The 24,324-nt window shown below is 43.0% G+C and overlaps 1 protein-coding gene across 3 annotated transcripts in view; it reads left to right on the top strand.

The window, feature by feature from the left end:
- NPSR1 (neuropeptide S receptor 1) overlaps positions 1-22,458 on the top strand; it is a 199,967-nt gene extending 177,509 nt beyond the window's left edge. For 2 of the 3 annotated variants that reach the window (XM_064380305.1, XM_064380303.1), the window contains exon 9: positions 22,202-22,458. In XM_064380305.1, the coding sequence (XP_064236375.1) occupies positions 22,202-22,310 (109 nt within the window). In that variant the 3' untranslated portion in view covers positions 22,311-22,458. The remainder of the gene's footprint in view (positions 1-22,201) is intronic. The other variant, XM_064380306.1, reaches the window with a different exon arrangement.
- Positions 22,459-24,324: the final 1,866 nt, after the last annotated feature.

The following is a 24,324-nucleotide window of genomic DNA, read 5'->3' as shown; positions in this document are numbered from 1 at the left end:
GCTGAGGTGGGTGGATCACCTGAGTTCAGGAGTTCGAGACCAGCCTGGACAACATGGTGAAACCCCCATCTCTGCTAGAAATACAAAAATTTTCTGGGCATGGTGGCAGGTCGCCTGTAATCCCAGCTACTCAGGAGGCTGAGGCAGGAGAATCACTTGAACCCAGGAGTCAGAGGTTGCAGTGATCCAAGATCATGCCATTCCACTCCAACCTGTACAACAAGAGCAAAACTCGGCCTCAAAAAAAAAAAAAAAAAAAAATTCTTACACAGAACAATAGCCTAGAAGTCGAGAGGCGACTAAATGTCGTTAAATAGTTTCAAGTTTTTTGAATTATCTTACATGCAAAATGTGGATTAAGATTAGACATTGATACACCAAGAATGCATGTTATAATTTCAGGGTCATCACTAAAATAAGAGATATACAGAAATATTTATCTTTCAGACTAAAAGAGAAGGAAAGCTGAGTGACAAGTCACTCGAACAATTTGAAAGAAAGCAAGAAAAGAGAGAAACAGGGACATAAAACAGCTGGGATAAGCGAAAAACACATAGGAAGATGGTGGATATTTTTATCCAAACTTATTAGTAATTATAAGTGCAAAGAGATTAAATGCCTGAGTTAGCAGTTAGAAAAATTCACCAAATTAAACTCAAAGGAAGTAGAAGGAATAAAATAATAAGAATAGGATTAAAATTAATGAAATAAGACATGTAATAAAAAGGCCCAACAAAGATCAAATTCTGTTCTTAAAAAAAATTAAATTAATAAACCTCTGGTGAGACTGATCAAAGGAAGAAAAAGAGAGAAGGCACAAATAAACAGTATTTTTTAAAGGATATCACTATAGATCCTGGAGTCAATAAAAAGATAATAAGAGGATATAATGATCAAGCTTATGTCAAAACAAATTCAAAATATAGATAAATGGGAGAATATATAATTGATCCAAAAAGAAACAAAATCAAAGTAGTAGCATAACTGCTAAAGAAAGAGAATGTCTTCATTGGTGAGTTCTACCAAAATTTAAGGACAAAGCAACACCAATTTTACAGTCTTTAGTAAAATAGCAAAAGGGTGACTTTTCAGATCACTTATGAGGCTAAAGAAATCTGAATCCCAAATACTGCAAAGGCATTACAAGAAAAAAAATTGCAAGTCAATTTTGCCATGAAAATACATGCAAAAATTCCAAAAACAAAAATTAGCAATCAAATCCAGCAAAACATATCAAGGCTAACATGTGACAAACCTGGTTTCATTCCAGGAATGCAATGTTGGCTTACTATTAGAAAATCACTCAACTCATTACATTAATAGAGTACAGGATAAAACAATATATTAACAGATGCAGAAAAACATTTGATGAAATTTTTCAACCTCCAATCATGATAAAAGATTTTCACAAACTTGGGATAGAAGACAATTTCTTTAACCTTAAAGTTTATCTGCAAGAAAGCTACAGGAAACCTATACTTAATGGTGAAGCCTTTGAAGATATTCCTTTTGAAATAAAGAATGAGGGAAGAATGCCAGCATCATCACTTCTATTCAACATTGTAAGTGATCCTAGCCAATGCAGTAAAACAAGAAAAAATATAAGGTAAAAGGTATGTAGATTCATAATGAATAATAAAAACTGACATTACTGATATAAATATATAGATGAATATCCAAAATAATATACAAATTGTTAGAATTAATCAGAAAGTTTAGTAAGGTTGCAGGATACAAAAATCATTATACAAAGATCAATATTATTTCCACATAGCAATAAATAAAAAATGTAATTCTTAAAGTTTTGCAGCAATAAAGGGAAAGCTTCCTTTTTGCCTCTTTTTGCCTTTAGAGGCTTCACTGAAAAATCAAGTCACAAAAAGGCAGATAAATAAGAGAAAAGGCAAACAAATTTATTACTCCTATACACACAGGGAAAATCAGAGTGATTGGCCAATATTCCAATGGGGAGAGTCTTATACAGCCTTCTTCTTAAAGGAAGGAGAGATGGGGAAGTGAGGATGATTTTAGGGGAATAGTAAGTGATTTTTAGGAATTCAGTGGCCTGGAAGAATACAGTGGTCCAGGATAAAGTCTGTTGGGCCCACAGAGCAGATTTTGTTTGTGACAAAAGTCTGCCCATGTTTGTTGACAGACTTTAGTGTTCCTTCTTATTATATGGGTTCAGTTAATGAGAACTCAGGGAAGGGACCAGAAGTCATTGTTTTCTTCTTTGGTAAGTCTAGATTTAGGCAGATAAGGAAACTTCAGGATTGAGAGACAGGAGGAGGGAGAGGAGAAACAACTATTCTCCCTGGTAGGAGAACTGAAAACTGGTCCAGTCTTTATGTAGATAGAAGGATAAAATCTCTTCTAGCATCCATTCATCTCTAAGGGCCTTTAATTCAAAATACTCATTATAATGCCATGATGTTGTATTTTGGGATAAAATTCCATGAGTTCCTGCATTCATTATTTGCAATAGCCTTCAAAGGTGAAAATCTTAGGAGTAAACTTATTAAAGGTATGTAAATCTCTATGGAGATATTATAATACTATTGAGATATATTCTAAAAGCTAAATGCAGAAATATATCATGACTATTGTTTAGAAACTGAATATCCTAAAATAATCAATTTTCAAATTGATCTCTGATGATTCAGTAGAATGCCAAAGCCCCAAGAAGAATTTTGTGGAACTTGATAAGCTGTCCATAAAATTTATATGGAAATGCATAGGGCCAAGAATAGCTGCAGCACTGTTGACTAAGGGAAAAAATGGGAGAGCTTAACTGACCACATATCAAACTTATCATGAAAGAATAGTAATGAAAGCTGTGGTATGGGCTCTAAAGTAGACAAATTAGCAAATGCAATAGAAAAGGAATCCAGAAAAAGATGCCCACATATAGGGAAACTTGATTTGTTTCAGAGGTAACATTTCAAAGCAGTAAGAAAAGGATGTTCTTTTCAATTATGTAAGAAATTGGACATTTATGTGGGAGAAAATTTAAATGAAAAACTACTGGATTATATGTAAAATTGGTTCCAGGTGGATTATAGATCTAAATTCACAAGACAGTACAACATTAAAAAAGTAATATGAGGGAATATCCTGAAAGATTTCAAGGGAGGGAAAGAGCTCTTAAACCAAACACAAAAACACTGTACTCACGAAGGAAAATATTGATAAATTTAATTACCTAAAACTAGATATTTCTATTCATTGAAGTATATTAAAAATGTGAAAAGACATGCTATAGAATGGAAAATGACATTTGCAAAATATATAACTGACCAAGATCTAGTATTTGTAATGTATAAAAACTCTTGCAAATCAGTTAGAAAAAGGTTTAAAAAGGCAATAGAAGACATAGAAAAATGGGCAAGAATTAACTTCAGAAAAGAGGTTATTCAAATGGACAACAGACATATGACAAGGTGTTTAATCTCATTAAAAAGGAGGGAAAAGTAAATTAAATCTCAATGACACATGAGTATACAGATTGGCACACCTTAAAACCTTTGACAATATCAAATGTTGGTGAGGATATAGAGCATAAGAAATGCTTATCTTGTATGGACTGGAGAATAATTACTACAACTATTCTGGAAAATTACATGCCTTAAACTAGTAAAACTAAGGATTTGTGTTTCCCATGACCTTGAAATTCCACACTGAGTACATACCCTACAGAAGTGTGAATTATGTGCACCATAATATATATGAAAAACTATTCCTAATAGCACTGATTATAAGAGTCTTAAATTGGAGGCAAAATAAATACCCATTAGTAGTAGAATAGATAATTATGGTTTTTTTATACAATGGAATACTTCACAGCAACAAAATGAAAATGAAGAAACTGCATATATTTGCAGCAACATAAAAAAAAACTTTAAAAAACATAATATAAAGGTCAAAGGCAGAGACATTAAAGATATCATATGATATCATTTACAGGAAATTCAAAACTAGCCAAAATTAATTTATCATGTTTGGCAATGCACACATAGGTAATTGTATTAGTCCGTTTTCACACTGCTGATAAAGACATACCCAAGACTGGGCAATTTACAAAAAAGAGGTTTATTGGACATACAGTTCCACATGTCTGGGGATGCTTCATACTCATGAGATTGTGAAGGAGCAAGTCACATCTTACATGGATGGCAGCAGTCAAAGAGTGAGCTTGTGCAGAGAAACTCCTATTTTTAAAACCGTCAGATTTCATAAGATCCATTCACTATCAGAAAGCAGCATAAGAAAGACCCATCCCCATGATTCAGTCATCTCCCACTGTGTGCCTTCCACAACACGTGGGAATTATGGGTGCTACAAGATGCGATTTGGGTGAGCACACAGAGCCAAACCGTATCAGTGATAAAACTCTAAAGCAAAGCAAGGAAATCACTTCTTATAAAAGTCCAGATTGGAATAAATTTGTGGGGAGATAGAGATGTGCAGAGAGGGGCTGACAGAGTCTCTTTTTTGCTGTGCATGGTAGGTTCAAGAGTGTTCACTTTATTCTGGAAGCAGTGTAGAGAAGGGAGCCAGACTAGAAACAGGAAGGTGATCAACTGGATCTCGGTTACATACAGAAAACAGCAGAGACAGCTGAAAGATCCTTCTCTGTGTTCAGAGCCATCATCTATCATTAGCATCCAGTGATAGCAGGAACATTGATGCCAGCATTTTTCAAAGTCTGCAGAAATGACTTGGCTCCTCCACAGAGACTTGTGAGTCAGTTCAGAAGAAATCAGTATCCATCTTCTGTTCTCTTCTTGCCTGCCAAGAGGACCTGGAATCCTTAAGCTTTTGCTCCTAGTTTCCCACTTCAATATTCATCCAAAGAGTCTCCTCCTGCTTGTCTTCATTCTTTCTGCCCCTTCTTGTCTCCCAGAGCGGAGATCTCAAGTGTGTAATATGCCCCTCATGCGATGATGTTACTTTCAGAGCACAGCTGAACACAGCATTCCTCGGGAGAGGATTTGTCCTCCATATAGGCAACACTGGAGATACTGCTGCCCAAACCCCAAAGAACTAATCACAAAAGCTTGGGACTTCGGGCTCATGGTAGGCAACTGGAAGAACTATCTTGGGCAAACAGTGTAACTCAAACATCATCAAAGCTATCTGACAGACTTTAAGGAGGCTGATCCAATGTTCTCAAACCTGGCTGCATTATGGAATTTGCTTTTCTAATCCAGATTTCTGAACCCCTTGCTTACATTCACGTGGTTTCCCTTGGTCCAACTGGAACACAAATGTTATCTCCTAAGGGTCCAACTTTATCACTTCTTCTAACCATCTAGACATCTGCTGGTAAATGCAAGACATCTCTTAATTCTTCCTCTTTCCACTAGAGATGAAATGTATTTTTTTCACATAAAGATAGACTTTAATCTAATGTAGTTATGCATGCATATAAATGCCCAAATGAGAGCCAAGTTGGGAAATATGGCCATGTGTTGATGTGATATCTTGGAACAAGGAAGGACACCTCTGCAGAGGTGTTTTGAGAGCTAGACCAACATGCTGATGTGATACCTTATCAAAGCACTCCAGAGAAGCCATTCTCAAATATTTTGACCTCAGAGAGAGCAAACAAGTCCTTTATGATTGCTTATGTGTATTGTATGCATTGATATTTACACAGATATGTATAATACATTCATATTAAAACTTAAAAGTGAAAAATATTTGTTTATAAATCGTTTACAAGTAACAATAATAAACTCACTATATTAACGTAAATACCTTTTATACGAAAATAACTATTTTCAACAAAATTAGGGAGAAAAGTGACATTGTTTTAACTTTATGCAAATCTTTTTAAGTTTGACTTAATAGAAGACAGATTTTCATATCTTCTGCATTCAATCTGTTGCAATATGCTGTTTTGATGGAAATATATAAGGAAAATCAGTCCTCACAAATACGTAGTTAGAAAAAGGGAGTATTTTAATCTGCCTCTGCACTTAATCTGTTGCATTATAACATGCCATGTAACCTCTGGAAAATTCCACTGTACACATGAGAGAATGAAAATGAAAAAGGCAAGTAACATCTTAGTACTGTTACTAAAATAGTTTTGACCTCACAGACCCCCAAGCTTCTTAGACTTGGCCCCTCCTTCCCCACCCTCCCCACCCCAATTCTGGTTCTGAACCACGCTTTGGAGACTGAAGATGCTTCTTGAAAGAAAAGCAATGTGCTCCTTTCTATGCCAATAGACAACCATTGCCGTAAAATTGTTCTCTTCAACACAAAGCTGAGGTGGGTGAGGTGGGCAAGCTAAGGAACCATTTGCATCGGTTTGCAGACTGGTGAAAGCACTAACTGTAGCCAATGCAGATTGAGTCTTCGTTCCAGGCAACAAACACCTCAGCAGGTTCACCTGGTGGTTAAGCCCGCCTCTGCTGGGGGAAAGAGCCCAATGCCCTACTCGCACACGCTCTCAGGGAGTGTCCAAGACTGGGGACAGGTGATTGCTTGAATTGAGGAAGAGAATAGTCAAGATTCACCTCAAAGTCGATGGCATTTCCCAGGGTTCTGAGTGTGAGCAACAAACAGCACTCGTGTTTGTCAGAATGGGCCTCTGAGCCACCTCCCCAGGAGCCATATCCCCTCTGAGGATATGTTTCCCCAGATATCCGCTTGTCCAACATCCTTGCTTTCTTCAGCTCTTTGCCCACATGGCACTTTCTAAGAGAGGCCCACCCAGACTACATCATTTAAGACTGCAGCTGCCAGCCCAGCAATCAGATGCCGACACCAACCATCCCGCATCAAGCAGTAGTATGTATTGCTTTCTAACAAACTGTACAATATACTTATTGGCTATGTTTGTTGTTTGTTATTGATATCTCCCATGAGACAAAGATCTTTGTTTTATTCACTGTTGTATTCCCAAGGATGGAACCACACCCAAAATAGAGTAGATACCAAAAATATTAGCTTAATAAACGCACAGGTAATATTTACAATTGGAGAGGCAGAGGAGAACATCAGCTTCCTGTAAGCAGCCTGCTCCCAAGAGAAGGGGAAAGCAGAGCTGAGCGTGCTTGGTTTATTCTCTGCAAACTTATGACACATGGTTCAGCCATTCTTCTCATCAGCGTGATCAGAGTGATTGAAGGGCAAATAGGAATTGGGAATGTGACATCTCCACAATGAAAGAAGACATCAGGAATGGAAAAGAAGAACCTACCCCCGAAATCCCCAACTATTTGTTCGTAACTCATTTGCACTCAACTCCTAAGCCCACGCTCAGTTTAAGCCTTGGTGATCCTCAGAGATTAGAAGTTCTAGCAAGAGCATTCTGCTCCCCCTTCAACAGGCACTCCCCAAGTGCCAACCACTGCACCTGTGCCCTTTATTTCCCTATTGTTTCTCAGCTCCAAAGCCACCCTTCTATTCCCTTCTCTTGATGGTGGTGTGAGTACTTTGCAGACCAGCTTTCTCAGACTACCTCAATCGTTGACTTCCTGCCTGCCAAAAGGAGATAGGCAGGAGACTGGAAGCAAGCAAGAACATAATTGCAGGGGAGGAGTAGTCGGGGGTGGCAGTCCCCAAAATACTTATTTATATTTCAAATGACATGGTAAGAATGTTTGTAGCAAGACTGGAAACAATTCCAATTTCCATCAACAGTAGAATGGACTAATAAACTGCGGTACATTCATCCAAGGGAATATACCACACACCCATGTAAATGGACAACTGACTGCTACAGCGAAACAGAGAGGAAGCTCAAATAAGTTCAAAAGTTCGAATAAGGAAGTTCAAACTAAGTTCAGGAGCATTTTTTAAACTTTTATTTTAAACACATACACCAAACCCCTGTGACTCACAATTTACCTATATAACAAACCTGCATGGTACAGTGGTACATGTGTATGTTTGTTATATAGGTAAATTGCATGTCACAGGGCTTTGGTGTACAGGCAGTTCTTCCTCCAAGTCCCAGCCTTGCCATCTCCTCAGTTATTAGCAGCATTCAGGTACTATTTCTCCTCAGTTGCATGGAGCTAACCCCAGAGTCTCAGCATCAGCCCTGAGGCCTCCTCTGAACTCTTAGGATAGCTCTATCCTTTAATTTTTGGTCCTCCAGTCATAGGAATGGTAGCAGCTTTCTGCAGTTAGAATCTCTATGTTACTCCTCCTTCCTGCTCTTTCAGCCCTCCAGTAGCAGAGGGATCAGTTCCCTGCATTGAGTCTCTCTATCAGAAATACCTAGTGTGGTTTCTCTTTCCCTGCCCAGATGGCCCCTAACTCATACAGCTTCTCTGTAGATACTTTTGAGAACATCAGTGGACTAGCTACAATTCATCCCCAAAGAGCTCTTACGTGAGTCAGAAAATTTACTAAATAAATTTCTACAAGACTGCAAATCCATTCCTTATTCCATTTCTCTTTCCTAATTATGCCCTTCCACATTGTCCCGTATGACTGGGGTGACGATACACACCAATGCACCCAAGACAGTCCAGGTTTTGGCCTGCTATCCCAGCATAATTATTAATACAGCCTCCTTTCTTTCTCAAAACTATCTAGTTTGGGTGATAAATTATATGGTCACTCTAAATATAGACCATCATATGTTCTACAGTGAAATTCAATGACAAAATTAAGATACTCCAGCAATAAAATACCAATTACAAGATGTTCTAAATTTGAATATAAACTCCTTCTCATTATTAATTTTCTGAAATTAAAATTCAATGATTAAGTTCAATGATTAAATTAATGTACAAAGATACTAAAGCCCAAAGGAGTTAAAGTCCAAAATCATATTCTCTTCCCCTTGTAATTAAAAGTTCAAAGAAAATTAATGTCCAAAATATATCCCAATTTCTTATTCAACTGCTGTGTTATATTTCTCAGCATTCCTAGGCCATGCACCAAATGTTGGAGTTGAGGTGTCCAAATATAACTTCTTTTTTCATCATGAGCATCTTAAACAGATTATAAACTAAAACAAAGAAGATCAGAGAAGAGACTAAAACAACACCCTTATTACTAACAAATGTGGCTTGTGCCTACAGGCAAGGAAGACTGCTAACAATGAACTCTAGAACTGGTCTTCTCCACCGTGGCATCAACAGCTACTGTTCACCCATGTCTGTGTTTGTCCCCTCTTCCAGGCACAACTACACTATATCTTTCTCAGCTCCCTTATGGTGAACTCTATTCATGTGATTGAATTTTGACCGGTGGAATGTGGAAAAAAATTATGTACACCCTCCTAGCATGGTCTATAAAAATTTCTCAAGTGTGCTTTATGCTTTCACACCCCGCCCCTCATTTGCAAGCTGAATGAAGAGGACTCTCAGGGCTTAGAAGAGGGCAAAGCCACCAGATGGAAGAACACTAGGTCTCAGCATTATTGCATGGAATACAGCCTGTTTCTCTTTCACCAAACCTCAGTGAACAGTGGCATAAGTGAGAAACAAACATTTATTTTTGTTCAGCCACAGAATGTTTGGAAGTTGTTTGTTTCACTGGTTAGCCAATCCTGCCTGATACACCCAGAAAATCCCGGAGGCCCTGATGCAGGACAGGTTTTCCTGTGGCAGGGGGTGAACTGCTCAGGTGAGACAGAGACACAGAAGAAACTTCTGACTCTAGGGACAGCTCTTCCCAAAAGAAAGAGGGCAAGGCTGAGCTGAGGATGCTCAGTGGAATCTTTCCACGTTCAATCCAAGCAGCTTAAGCCCCTCTTTCTTTCTTGATAGGAGTGAGGGAGCTTCTTTCCAGAGGCTAAAATAATCACACTGCCACATGGAAGGAAACAGCTCCCCACCAAAAAATGTGTTCTCTTTTTGTGTAGCTCTTTTCTTGACCTCTAGAAATCTTTCCCTTTGTTCACCATCCAGATTCTATATACTGTTTCTAAAGATGCACCCACTCCTAGCATCTTTAGCAGGTATAAAGCAGAGGGGAACAACCTTTCTCTCTTATGACTAGCCCATGAATACCTGTCATATGATCCCCTTTGGGCAAGCTTGTGTGAGAGTTAAAGGAGAAACAGCCCGTCTTGATCTCTCTCTCCACCTGTTCCAGATTCCAGAGTCCATGAAGTGTCATTCTCAGCAGACATAGTAAAGATCCTGAACGCATTCTTCTTTTTAACAATGAGGGCCTTTCCTTACAAATCACCAGGCTCTTCCTAAGGGAAGTTTGCACCCACAGCCATGCCCGAAGTCTACCTGCCCTACAGACCCACCTTCCTTCCCTGGTTTTATTTGAAAAGGGGAGAGTAAAGCTCCAATCTTCATCATAGCAAAACTAATGCTGGGATGAACCCACTTCAATGTGTCTGCCGTGCTCATAGTCCCTACTGAGGGACAATGCTCTGCAGAGCCCTGAATACTTGGGCCAACATTTGGTCCCACGTGGCCTCTACCTCCCGAACAAAACAGATGAGGCAGAGGTGGATGCGCATGGATTGGTCAGCAAACTAGGGCTAGGAGAAAAGCCAGTTAATGGGACTTGAAACCCAAAGTTCATGATGTAGAATTCAAATGAGATAAGACACAATGAACCATCTCAAAATCATAAGACAGCAGGACCCATGTGTAATGGGGGAAGTCAGTTCATGCAGAAAAGACAATGGCTCAGTTGTAAAGAGATATGCAAATGATGAGAGGAGAGTGGAGGGACAGGAGGCAGAGCGCACAGCCTGGGGGAAACCATCCACAGAGCTATCTTGGAACCTGTCAGTTGTTCAGTGCTTTCCTTCCTTGTCTGTGTTTATAATAAGCTCCTTTCTCCTTGACCTGACTTGGGTGGTCAAGGTCACTGTGCCTCACCTGATTAAAGCAACTCACTTGCACAATTGCATAATTAGACTGTGATAAGTAATCTACAAAACCATGATCATATGGGCTTCTCCTCGTTTCTACCTAAAAGAGCAGATGCCTTGAGCTACAAACTTTGGGGGAAAGGGTATGAATAAACACTAGACAGTTTTACAAGATTTGCACTTTGGGGAGAAAGGAGAGTAAGCTAGGTAAATTATTGGGATATTAATTAGGTTACCAGGAGGTTTGGAGATTACGGTTAAAAAGAAAATTCCTGCAGCAAAACCCCGCCAAATTGAAAAATTCTTTAGACCACATGGGAGGTCTTCAAGGAAATCATGGTTCTGGGGGAAAAAAAAGATTTTTACTTTCTTTTCTTCTGAGGATGGGAGAACTAAAGCTAGGCCTCAGTGTCACCTGTGTCACCTTTCCACCCAGGAGACAGACTGAGCCCTTTCACTGAGGGACGTGGAGGCCTGAATAAGACCCTTCCAAGAAAAGATGAAAGAGGCATTAGTACAAGTGCCCATAAACATGGGCTGCTGTGATGCAGGAAGCCAGAACCCAAACATCAAAACCAATGAATGTCTCTAAGAAAGGGAGTGATTGCCCTGACAGAGTTTTAAGAGCCAAAAGGCTTTGTGGACTCAACCTCCAAACCAGAGCAGACAGAGGAAGGGATGGTGAGAAGGCTTATTCCTAAGCTAAGCCCTGGAGAGGATGGCAAAGTGGCAAGTGGAAAGCGTGGTAGATGTGGAGTCCCATGTGAGATAGGATATCCCAGCTGATGACTCACAAATCCTGGTACTTGCTGCCTCTCATTGCACCTCCTGTTTCTATCTTCAGTAAAGGCTTGAGGCTATTTGGAGCCCAGAAGCCAGTAGCTGGAGGGAACAGGCAATTGGCCAGGCCAGCTCATCAACCCAAGGAAGGCAGGCCTGGAGCAATGCCCACTGGCCAGTAACATCAGAGGGTCCATTGGAAACACATCCAAGTCCCCGTGACTCACAACTGTCACAGCTGCAAAGCAGTGTCATCTTTCTTCCTGAAGATTTCCCGTATCACCCCAGGAGCAATACGGATGATTGATTTTTGCTCTGGAAATAAGTAATGGGTCACTGGAGATGTGAATGGAACTAGAGCTTCCTTAAGAAGCAATCGCTCTTAAGAAACTGTAAAGCAAGTGGCTCTCCTGCTCAGTGGTGTCTGTGGCATTGTAATCCCTGTATTCCAGCCTTTCAGGATAAGTCTAAAACAGTTTGGCATTCAGTTCCAAGCTCACCTGTGGAAAGAGAGGAACTCCAAAATCTGTAGAATAAATAAAGTAATGAGGTATGCCTACCCCAAATGGAGAAAGTCCAGCCAATATTAATAAAAATTTTCAGCCTTTAAAATTTATAACATGGAAAGCTATACCATATTGAAATTTCTGAGTCTCCCCAAAAACAATGATATTAGGAAGGAAATCAAATGAGATGAATCTAAGATTGATGGTTCAACTAACCAAATCGCCAAATAATCTGCAGGCACAGTGGGATAGTAGACTATTATTAAATAAACACCTGGTGAATTAAAGAGCAAGAAGTCAGCAGGTTTCAAAACTGTGGAGACATGGGGATGTAGTCCCTTTCAGCAATAGCCAAAAGTGAGAGTTAGGAAGGGTCTAAAACCTCTGCTCCCCCTTCACTAGAAAGCCAGCCCTGGGGAGGGAGAGACCAGGTGGCAGCCCCACTCTGTACCCCACAGCCCTGTTACCTCACCTGGCCTATTAGTCTCTCCTTTAGCCTGACCTAAGTAACTCTAACCCAAATAAGGAGAAAATCAAAGTTGGGAATTTCAGCATCCCTAACCAAGAAGGGGTGAGAGTCACTCTGCAAAAAGTAAGCCCCAAAGTCAAGGAAAGAGAATGAGATCCGGACACACAGCTGCACTCAACATCTAGCATGACCCTCAGCAGGACGCACCACTGGGCACAGCAGTGTGTACGCTTGTCCAGCAGACAGGGAGGGGTGAGCTTGCCCTTGGCAGAAGAGAGAAACCTTCCACTATGGGAAAAAGGAGCTGGGTGCATGAGATTGACCCAGTAAGACAAAGCTTCTTCCTCAAAATAAGAGGGGCAGCTCTCACAGTATTGTGGTCTTGGCCACTCGTGTTTGTCCTGAGTCAGTTTCCATGGACTCTGGTTTAAACCCCGTAGGCAGGCAGGCAGGGTCACCAGAAGTCTGTGAGGCATCAGGACAATTCTGTTTCCCTCTATCAAAATATAACATAGATGGAGAAAGAGGTGCTGCTGACCCTCAGATCTCCAGAGGCCTGAATGGGGGTGGCTCAGAGGAACGAACTGCCTACTTACAGCAAGCCCGCTTGCAGAAGTCAGGACTTCAGTGAGAGAGGAGATCAACCACTCCTAAGGACCTGTCTCTTGTGGCCTCTCACTGCACCTCCTGTTTCTATCATTGATAAAGGAAAGGTGTTGCACGCAACACTCTATTTAGCATTTAAGGTCAAGGTTCAGGGAAAATGAGTCCCACAGTGCTGGTAGGAAGAATGTACTCCATGACAGGGCTGCCATAGTATGGTAGCAGACAGGGCTTTCCATGAATGACAGCCACTGGAAACCATGGGGAGAATGTGTCCTGCATAACCAGGTGGAGGCAAACATCAGTGAAGCATGGATTAGACAATGAAATGATTCAAGTGAAACAACAAAACAATTCAAGGGGAGAAATAAAGGCCCAGTCATTCATAGTACTGCAAAGTGATTAATCTAAAATGCAAATTTGATGATATCAGATCCTGTTTAAAATCTCTGCCTTTTCTCCATTCCCACACACCCTTTCTTAGATCAGACATAATGAACTACTGCTAGGATTATTGCCACCAGCCTCACCTCACTGCACTCTCCCACTTCCTCACTGCTTTCACAACAATCTGTAAATCTCCAGTCTCATCAGGGCCCTCCTTAGCTCTAGCAATGTTCCCTGACTTCCTACACTTTTGGGGCAAAATTCTACACATATTATAGGCCTTATAACAGCCTCCATTTATTCATTCATTTAACAAATATTTATCAAGTGCCAACTCCACCCCAGACTACTGTTAAGAGTGCTAGGGAACAGTAAACCAAAGACCAAAAGTCCCTGACTTTAGGAAGTTACATTCTATGGGCAAAATTTAGCACCTCTCTGTCTTCAGCTCTTCTGCATTCAGTGGTGTGGACACGGGCTTTTATCGGCTCATGGAAACCAAGGGTGCACATCTCTTCCCAACTCCGCATTCAGTGATATTGCTTTAGTAGCTTGAAATCAGCCCGGGTGGGAATATTTACACCATGGAAATCAGCAGTCACTACAAATTGGCAGACACTGGGCATTTTCTTTTTCAAGAACAGGTTGTTGAACATTTACCAGCATATGGTTGTACCTTAGCCCATGCTGCTCACTGTGCCTAGAAATCTCTTCTTCTTGTTGCCTGCCTGATGAATACCTACCTTCAGGACTTAATTCAAATATAAAAGCAGTTTTGGACCCAAGAGGGACAGCAGACTCCTCCTCCCTCTGAACTGCTGCTGTACCATGTGCACACCCAGAACACCTTCAGCACTTACCTAGTCATGTGACTGTCACCCCACTGTACTGTGAAGTTCTTGAAGCCAGGGATGAGTCAGACATGACTCATCAATATCCCCAACCCCTGTTACTGTGTCTGGCCCATTTCCTGGACCATTCTAAAATAAATTCCTTTTGAATAAATATGGAGTCAGGAAAAAAAAATATGTCTCCTATTTTAACAGCTGTCATCAGACTTCATTTTAGGAAAGGAATCAAGTATAAGGTGAGATGAGCTCAAATTGTAAAAATGACCATGGGATATTTAGGTACAGTAATATGTAACATTGAGATTTCCTTTTCTGAGCTGAAATTATTCCATACCTACAAGATATTCACAATGTGAATGCCTTATGTAAATGGCTGGAGTGGTGAATGTTAAGAAAAATGGCTGAGTCCTATAACTGAGTTAATGGGATACAGACCAGGGAGGTCATGAGCAATAAGCAAGGTGATTCCTAGACTGAATTTGCTCAGAATAAGGAGCCTGGAGCCAGAAGTGACCACAATTAATAAGCCCCTCAGGAATGTATGAAAATCTTGTAAAACTCTGGATTCTTCAGAATCCTTGGACTAGGGCTTTAAATTCATCTCATCTATACATGAGCAAACAGCGTCGCCTAATTTGACAGTTTAATCAGGAAGAAGTGGGTAAGATGGATGGATGGATGGATGGATGGAAGGATGGATGGATGGATGGATGGATGGATGGATGGATGGATAGATAGATTGCTGAAAGAAGAGGTTGTGAATGGCTTAGTAGTGGAGGTGGCAAATGAGATTGCATTAGGCCATTATTGCATTGCTATAAAGAAGTATCTGGGGCTGGGTAACTTACAGATAAAAGAGATTTAATTGTCTTATGGTTCTGCAGACTTTACAGGAAGTGTGATGCTGCCAGCTCCTTCTGCTGAGGACCTCACAAATCTTACGATAATGGCAGAAGGTGACAGGGAGCCAGCATGTCACATGGCAAGAGAGAGAGGGAGAAGGCACCACACTCTTTAAAACAACCAGATCTCATGTGAACTACCAGAGCAAGAACTCACTCATCATCAAGGGGATGGGGCTAAGATAGTCATGAAGCATCCATCCCCATGACACAAACATCTCATGCTAGGCCACATCTCCAACACTGGGAATTACATTTCAACATGAATTTTGGAGGGAACAGACATCTAAACCATACCATTTCATCCCTGGCCCCCAAATATCATGTCCTTCTCACTTTACAAAATACGATCGTACCTTTCCAGTAGTACCCCAAAGTCTTAACTCTTTCCAGCATCAAGTCCAAAGTTCTAAGTATCATCTGAGACTCATTTTCCTTCCACCATGAGCCTGTATAATCAAAGACAAGTTATCTGTTTCCAATATACAATGGTGGTACAGGCATTGGGTAAACATTCCCATTCCAAAAGAAAGACATTTACCAAAAGAAAGGGGCAACAGGCACCACACAAGTCTAAAACCAAGCAGAATAGTCACTATATTTTAAAGCTCCAAAATAATCTCCTTTGACTTCACGTCCCACATCCTGGTACAACAGGTGGGCTCCCAAGGTCTTGGACAGACCCACCCCTGTGGCTTTGCAGGGTGCAGCACACATGGCTGTTATCAAGGGTTGGAGTTGAGTGCTTGCAGCTTTTCCAGGCAGAGTGTGCAAGCTGCCAATCTACGATTCTGGGGTCTGGAAGGCAGTGGCCTCCTTCCCATAGCTCCACTAGGCAGTATCCCAGTGGAGAGTGTGTAGAGGCTCCAATCCCACATTTCCCTTTGGCATTACTCTAGTAGAGTTTCTCTGTTGCGGCTCCACCCTGCAACAGGTCTCTGCCTGGGCACCCAAGCTCTTCCATAATCCTCTGAAATCTAGGTGGAAGTTTCATTCACACTTACATTCTGAGCACCTGAAGACTTAACATCACAGACAACTGCCGAGGCATGGCTTGCACCCTCCAGAGCTGCAGCCCAAGCTGTACCTTGGCCTCTTTGAGTCATGGATGAAGCCAGAATGGCCAGGATACAGGGAGAAGTGTCGCAGCACAGGGAAGCAAGGCCCTGGACCTGGACCATTAAGTCACTTTTCTCCTAGACCTCTGGGTCTATAATGGAAGAGACTGCCCCAAGACTTCTAAAGTGCCTTCAAGGCCTTTTTCCCATTGTCTTAGGTGTTAACACTTGACTTCATTTAGGTCAGGCTAATCTCCCTTGCAAATGGTTGCTCCACAGTCTGCTTGAATTTCTCTCCTGAAAATGATTTTCTTTCTGTGCTACATGGCTTGTGTATTAGTCCATTTCCATGTTGCTGACAAAGACATAACAGAGACTGGGTAATTTATACAGGAAAAAGGATTTAATGGACTTACAGTTCCACATGGCTGGGGAGGCCTCACAATCATGCGGGAGGGCAAGGAGGAACAAGTCATGTCTTAGATGGATGGTAGCAGGCAAAGACAGAGAGAACTCTTCTTTATAAAACGATCAGGTCTCATGAGATTTATTCATTAATATGAGAACAGCACAGGAAAGACTTCCCCCCATGATTCAATTATCTCACACTGGGTCTCTCCTACAACACATGGGAATTCAAGATGAGATTTGGATGAGGACATAGCCTAACCATATCAGCCAATGTGCAAATTTTCCAAACTTTTACACTCTGCTTCCCTTTTAAATATAAGTCCCAGTTTCAGGTCATTTCTTTGCTCACACATATAAGCATTAGCTGTTTGAAGCAACTAGGCCACTTCTTGAATACTTTGCTGCTTAGAAATTTCTACTGCCAGATACCCTATGTCATGACTCTTAAGTTCAAACTTCTGTAGAGGCTTAGGGCATGGACAGAATGCAGTCAAGCTCTTTACTAAAGCATAACATGGGTGACTTTACTCCAGTTCCAAATAACTTCATTTCCATCTGAGACTTCATCACCGTGGACTTCAATATCTCTATCAGCATTTTGGTCACAACCATTTAGCCAGTCTACAAGTTGCATCTTTCTGTCTTCTTCTGAAACCTCCACATTCTTCTAATCTCTGCCCATTACCCAGTTCCAAAGCTGCATCCACATCTTTAGATATCTTTATACTAATGCCCCACTCCTCAGTACTAATTTTGTGTTAGGCCATTCTTGTATTGCTATAAAAAACTACCTGAGGCTGGCTAATTTATAGAGAAATAAGATTTAATCAGCTCATGGTTCTGCAGGCTTTACAGGAAGCATGGTGCTGGCAACTGCTTTTGGGGAGGCCTCAGGGAGCTTACAATCATGGTGAAAAGTGAAGGTGGAATCAATGTGTCACATGGTCAGAGCAGGAGCAAACAGGGTGTTGGGGGGGCGGTACCATACTCTTTTAAACAACCAGATCTTACATGAACTACCAGGGCAAGAACTCACTCATCACCAAGGGGATAGGGCTAAGACATTCATGAGGGAGCCACCTGCCACCAGGCCCCATCTCCAACACTGGGGTTACGTTTTAACATGAGATTTGGAGGGGGCAAACATCCAAACCACATCAGAGATGAATGCCAAGACAGCTGGACTAGGTGGGGCAAGCCAGGAACAGGCTTCAGAAACAGCCTAGGCAGAAAGCAGGAAGACAAGGTGGCAGGAAGCAGTGGAGAACAAAGCAGGCTCCTCATCATTCAACTTCCCCTGAGTGCAGCAAAGGGGCCTTGTTGTCAGCCCCTAACTGATCACTGATAACTAAAGTTGTAACAACTCATACCCGTCAGGGCCATGGTGAGTTAGAGCTGGCAAGAGCCCTAGTGATACACGCTCTTCTTTTTAAAGAGGAGAAGACAGAGGCCCAGAGAAGTGAGTAAATTTCCCAACAAGCGGAGAGTTGAGACTGGAATCCTGGCTTCCCACCCGAGTCCATTCCTCTTGGAACTAGAGGATGGTCCCTACTCCATCAGCTAAGGGGAGCCTTGGCACACTGGCCACCACCAGCCCAGTGATGCTAGAAAAGTTGCAGTGCTTATCTATCTGTGTGTGGCTCCCTTTGCTCAAATGTAATGTAGAAACAATACTACTGCCTGTCAGGATCTTCCTGTAAGAATTAAATTACTTAATATTTTATAACATAGTGGTGTCGTATTTGAGCTCACATTACCCTAAGAGTCACCCTACCAGCAGCCTGCTGCAAGGAATTAAAAGATTCCTGGGTAGAGATCTGATGAAAATGGGCATTGGTTAAAAAAAGGGAGGGATAATTTGGGGGTGGGGGTGGGGGTGTAATTAATGTTGTTCCCAGGTCCCACCCCTGGAATTGTGCAAGGGCCACAATAGTCAGAAATGGGTTGCTTCATGGGAAGTTCAATGAAACCTCAGTTAAACCATGGGACCATCTTGTCTTATTGCTTAAAACCAATGAAAGCTGAAAGGGCTGGATCTATGCAGATTCTGCGTTAACAGCTTTTGAGGACCCCAGGAATTGTGTATTATGGAGGAAGGGAGAAGGGAGAGAAGAATTTAAACTGAGCAGAGAACAGGCAAATTATCCCTGCATGAGCAACTAACAGGAAACCCCCAGGTCCCATGTGAAGTACCAAGTTACAGGACCCAGCAGGCCATATCAGTTCGCTTTGCCCTTTCTGGACTTACCACTCCACCAAGGCTAAGCAGACCATTGGGCCTCCCTTTTTCTCCGTTCTCCTGACTCCCACTACTTCTCCTTGTTCAGCAACAGATATATTTTTCAAGGATCCTGCTCCTGGGAAGTATTTCCTCTATCGTTTCACTTATCTCACTGAAGCACTATACCTAACAATCAGTTTAATTGCCTGCTTCCACCACTGACAGTTACAACCAGGTATATTCTACCTTCATCCCTGTGGCATTATCACTCCAAAACAATAGTAGACACTCTTTGCATATTTATTGGATGAAGGAATTAATGAATGAACACCTGGAACTCTTCCTGACAATGAAATTCAGGTCCTAGTCCCACACAGAAGTAATCAAAGGTCAAAGTGACCATACTGAGCAAGTTCCTGAGCCCTTGCTAGTGCAAACAGAGACCCTGGAGCAACATTGATCTTTCTTGGAAGCTTATTAAAAATACAGACTCTCAGGCTGAATCGAAACTTGCATTTTAACAAGATCCCAGATGATTCCCACACATTGAAGGTTGAGAAGCACTGTTCTAAGAGGTAACAATCTCCAGAGAGCTTAGCTGCTTCCAGCATTACCTAAAGGGCCTGATTCAAGCAAGGAGATGGAAGACTGCAAATGCAGGCAGATCACTATGGTCTCTGGCCCTGCAGCCATTATCAGCCTACCCTTCACCCTGGATTAGCCTAGAGATTCCCCAAGCTTGAGGCAAGGAATCAAGTGCTCCCCAAGAGGGTGTCAAGCCCCAGTGCCTCCTGGAGGCCTCCAGCTGTGTGGAGTCATGCTCTTGGCAGCACCTGGCTGCTATTGTTAGGAGGGAATGAGGAACTGCGGGGCCAGTGGCACTGTACATGCTGACTAAAAGGCAGGGCTCCTATCTGCATTTGGAATGACAGACCCAATTCTATTTGGGAAAGAAGCACAATGGCCCTTTATTACAGGATTTCAATGGCAGGAAGCAGCCAAATGGACCAGGAAATGATTAAGAGACAAAAGCCAAGGCATTGTGTGTGAACCCTGCTTAGCCCTGCCCTGAAAGCCCCATTATAATGGCCACTGTTCCTGTAGCCCCCTCCTGAGCCCCACCCCCATCCTCAGAAACACTGTGGCTCCTTGGACGCACTGCAAGGCCTATTTGTCTCTCCTCAAGGAAAAGGGTGTAAAGCTACAGCAAACTTTGGCAGGGACTTGGAGGGATGGTGGGGCAGGGAGAGGTGAAGGGGCAAAAGACAGGTGATGACGGCCACTGACCACAAGCAGATTAGGGAAGGGTGCAGGCAACAGAATTTGTGAATGTTGTACCGCAGCTTGAAGGAGAGGAGAGAAAGAAGAGGGCAGGGAAACATCACCACTGTCCCACACCATGGGGCAGGATGTCAGGAAGCCCAAGATCAAAACCCTTACCCCACATGCTGACTATGTGACTTAGGCATTTCACTTATGCTTTCTGGATCTCATTTTCCTGGTCTGCCACATGCTGATATTAGCTGTATGCAGTGATATGCCAATGAAATTAACTGAAATCAAGCATAGGAAAGTGCTTAGCCCAGTTCTTGACATATAAATTGTGAATTCTAGTTCAGTTTTTAAGCAATCTAGAAATTGCTTCCTTTAGCTTGTCAACTAGTACATACAGCATGGCCCCAGCCCGGCCCATGTCACCCTCTGAGAAAGCTTAAGGCATGATTCCTCTCAAGATATTAGAGGTTGATGCAAAAGCTATTGCTGCTTTTGCCATTACTTTTAATACAACCAGTATTTGTATTTAAGTGGTGATTTCAAAAGAGTCAACGGCTTGTGTTTCAAAAGCAAGACTCTCTAATCATGGAAATGGTATCAGGAGGTCTGAGAAGGACCTAGGCTGATATCTCCTGAGTCATGACCTCTACAGGACCACTTTCCTACTCAGCCTCTGTCTGCATTCCAGCATTCATTGAGCAAGGTTAGAGAGAAATGCTCTGACAGCAGAAAAAGACTTGGAATGCCGGCGACTCCACTGCAGGACTCCAGCAGTGAGGGTCAGTGGGTGGCAGGAGTCACTGGGGAATCAGGCCTGGGAGAGTCAGGGCTACAGGTCAAATGGCAGAGCCTATGAGTGCCCCAGACAGACATACAGCCTGGGCCTGCCCTGACTCCTGGCCAGTAGACACCCGTACCCACTGCTCTGAAGGAGTTGGGAAGTTAGAAGGTCTATGCTTGGTTCATGAACCACAAGATGGGGCTAACTTTTGGGGGTCATTCTGATAGCCAAAAGGATCCGTATCTCAGCATGGATAGTGGGGCTACTGAGCCCTGATGAGCCACAATCCTCATGGGGTGGGGGCGGGAAGGTAATGTTCCCACAGGTGATGGGACTTGGATGCATGGGGTTGTGGGGGTGGCAAGAGCACAGAGCCAAGCTGAGATCAGAATGGTGGCCCTTAGGGACCCTTATCCAAAACCTGACACAAAGAAGGTGGCCCACTCCTGTCTCTTTGCAGACAGCCTTGAGGGGAGGGCAGTGGAAGACAAGACAAGGGCTTCTAGAGAGAGTGTGGTAGCCAGGCCCGGGTGCTGGGACAAGTGTCACTGCACTATTTGGGGTTCAGGGAAGGGGATGGAGGTCAGGGTCAGAGGCGCAGCCTCAAAAAATCTGGATGGAACAATAGTAAGTGCCCAGGTGACAGACTGCAAATGCCTGACAAGGACTGGTCCACCCATTCCAGGAATCCAGGGAGACCAGAGGCAGGGGGGTCAGTGGGCTGAGGGGTAGCCATCATGGTAGGATTGGTGACAGAGGCAGGAGAAAATGGTGCCCATTAGAATCATAAACCTCAAATGTCTGCAGTCACTAGAGTAATTCTAAAGCCTCTAGGGAGCCTTTGAGCCAGGTGCTCATAAACGCCGTCCACATTCAGCTGGAGTGGCCACAATGCCAGTTGTCACTTCAAAACAGACACCCAGAGGAGGCAGCAGGGCCCAGACCTCAGGAAAGAGTCGGAGAAGATGAAGGAAGCAGAACTGTCACCCAAAATAAAAGGCTATTTGTGGTGGTATTTAGTGGAAAGTGAAGAACCGAGGTGGGAGGTAGACTATATCTTATGCGGAATGACCAAACAGGCTACACATGCCTTCCTTTTATGCAAATAGGAGAAGACCCATGTCAATAAGCCTTTCTTCTTTCCCAGGGTCCTCCCTGCCAGTCAGCTCCAGGAGGCTGCCCTAGTGCTCTGCCCTCTAAGAGAGAACTGGAAGGGTGCTTGGCCAGGTGTACTTTCCTGGGCTCTTCCAAGGTGATAGCTCTCACCCTGTGCCACAGGTGGCCCTGTGCTTGGTGCCACTTCTCACTGCTTACCATGGCACACAGACACCAGTGGTTGCAAAAATGGATCACAGCAGGAGGGGCTGCATCAGAATCATCAGAGAGGGCTATAATAAGGCAGACTTTTTTTTTTTTTGAGACAGAGTTTCACTCTTGTTGCCCAGGCTGGAGTGCAATGGCACGACCTTGACTCACTGCAAGCTTCACTTCCCCGGTTCAAGCAATTCTCCTGCCTCAGCCTCCTGAGTAGGTGGGATTACAGGCATCCACCACCATGCCTGGCTAATTTTTTGCATTTTAGTAGAGACAGGGTTTCACTATGTTAGCCAGGCTGGTCTCAAACTCCTAACCTCAGGTGATCCACCCACCTCTGCCTCCCAAAGTGCTGGGATTACAGGCATGAGCCACTGTGCCCAGCCAAGAAGGCAGACTTCTAAACCTAGAGATTCTGATGCGATAACATGTAGGAAAGAGCCCAGGAATTTGCAAAAATGTTTCAACTCCCCAAGCGATTGTGAAACAGCTAAATTTGGAAAATATTGATCTACACAAAACAATACAACTATCCAAATATTAAAAATGATTTCACAAAAGGTAACTAAGAGTGTGTGTCCAGTTTTGTAAATATATATGCAATATGCTTTGTAGTATATAATAAATGTATAACTGTGATTCTGTAAACACACACACATTCATGCATGTGCATGTATCTGAATTGAAGGATGATAGAGGTTTCTCTTCTTTATTTCTTTCTCAATTGACTTTCTGTAATAAAAATGTATTCTGTTCATAATGAAAATATGTTTTTGTGAGTGCTGGGAAGCAGATTATGACATATTTGGACCCCCAGAGTGGCTTAGCTCAGACTCAGTGTGTGGGTCTCCTAGAAACGCAATGCCTCCCAGAGACGCGTGCTGTCCCCTTCCTTTCATCTGGAGAGGGTTCGTATGTGTTCATTTCAATACACTCTTCATTCTGACTAGCGGATTGCCTTTCTGGCTTTTGTAAATGAACACTCATTTCACTCGACTAAATTAATATGTTGACTTTTTTTTTCCCAAAGGAGTTAAGGAGGAGGTTAGGGCTGGGGAGCTGGGCCTGCATTCAGGATAGGGCTCTAGTCAGCAGGAAATGAAAGAACTGAGCAAAGAAACTGAGGTTGATATCAACATGGTGGGGAGGAGGGGCCGCTGTGGGAGGCTCCCCTGTACTGCACGTGGCCCTGTGCCTGGTGCCAGGGCTCTCACTGGGGACCACAGACCCCTCTCAAGCCAGAGCCCCGCCATGCCGGGGCTGAGTTGGCTGTTGCTCTCTCTGGAGCAGGAGGGGAGAAGATCTGGTCTGTGCTCACCAGAGGTGTATGACCTTGGGTGCCAAGCTGAGAGGCTTCCCAGCTGCATCTTCCTTCTGCAAATGAGAACAGCAAAACCCACCTATAGGCATAGTGGTGATAGCTTACAGAATGGTATCTTAAAGATATGGTGCCTGACACATATCGGGCCCCCAGTTAACACCCCTCCCCAGCCTTCGAGATGGACTCAAGCAGTGGAGGCCGTGGGTGTGAAATCGGAGGTAGCAGGCACCAGGGGCTCCCAGGCAGAGTCTCTGAGCAGGAGGAGACGACAAAGCACAACGGGAGGAGAAAGGCTGCCTGGCCCCGCCTCGGTTCTGCACAACTGTCCCGGGGCCTGCACAACACACAGAGCTCTCTGAGAAGCCCAGAACTCTTCAGAGGCTCCAGACCTTACCATGCTCCTCTGCTCCACCTCTACCACCCTGAAGACAGGGTGACCTTGGGCCCCCTTGTCCCTGATGAGTGTCTGACAAGTCACCCTGGTGTAGAGAAACAGGCAGATGGAGGCCTTGAAGCAGCAGACTTGGCCCCGAGTCCTCACTTCACTGTTTACAAGCTGAGCAAGAGATTGCATCGCTGCATACTCAGTTTCTCCCCTTGTGAAATAAGGCTAAATAATACCTTCTTCCAGAGGC

Source organism: Aotus nancymaae, unplaced genomic scaffold (assembly GCF_030222135.1).
Source record: "Aotus nancymaae isolate 86718 unplaced genomic scaffold, 86718_ANA_hifiasm-v0.15.2.pri h1tg000025l, whole genome shotgun sequence".
Taxonomy (NCBI): domain Eukaryota; kingdom Metazoa; phylum Chordata; class Mammalia; order Primates; family Aotidae; genus Aotus; species Aotus nancymaae.
The sequence above is the reverse complement of the archived record's forward strand: the minus strand, read 5'-3'. Positions and strand labels throughout refer to the sequence as shown.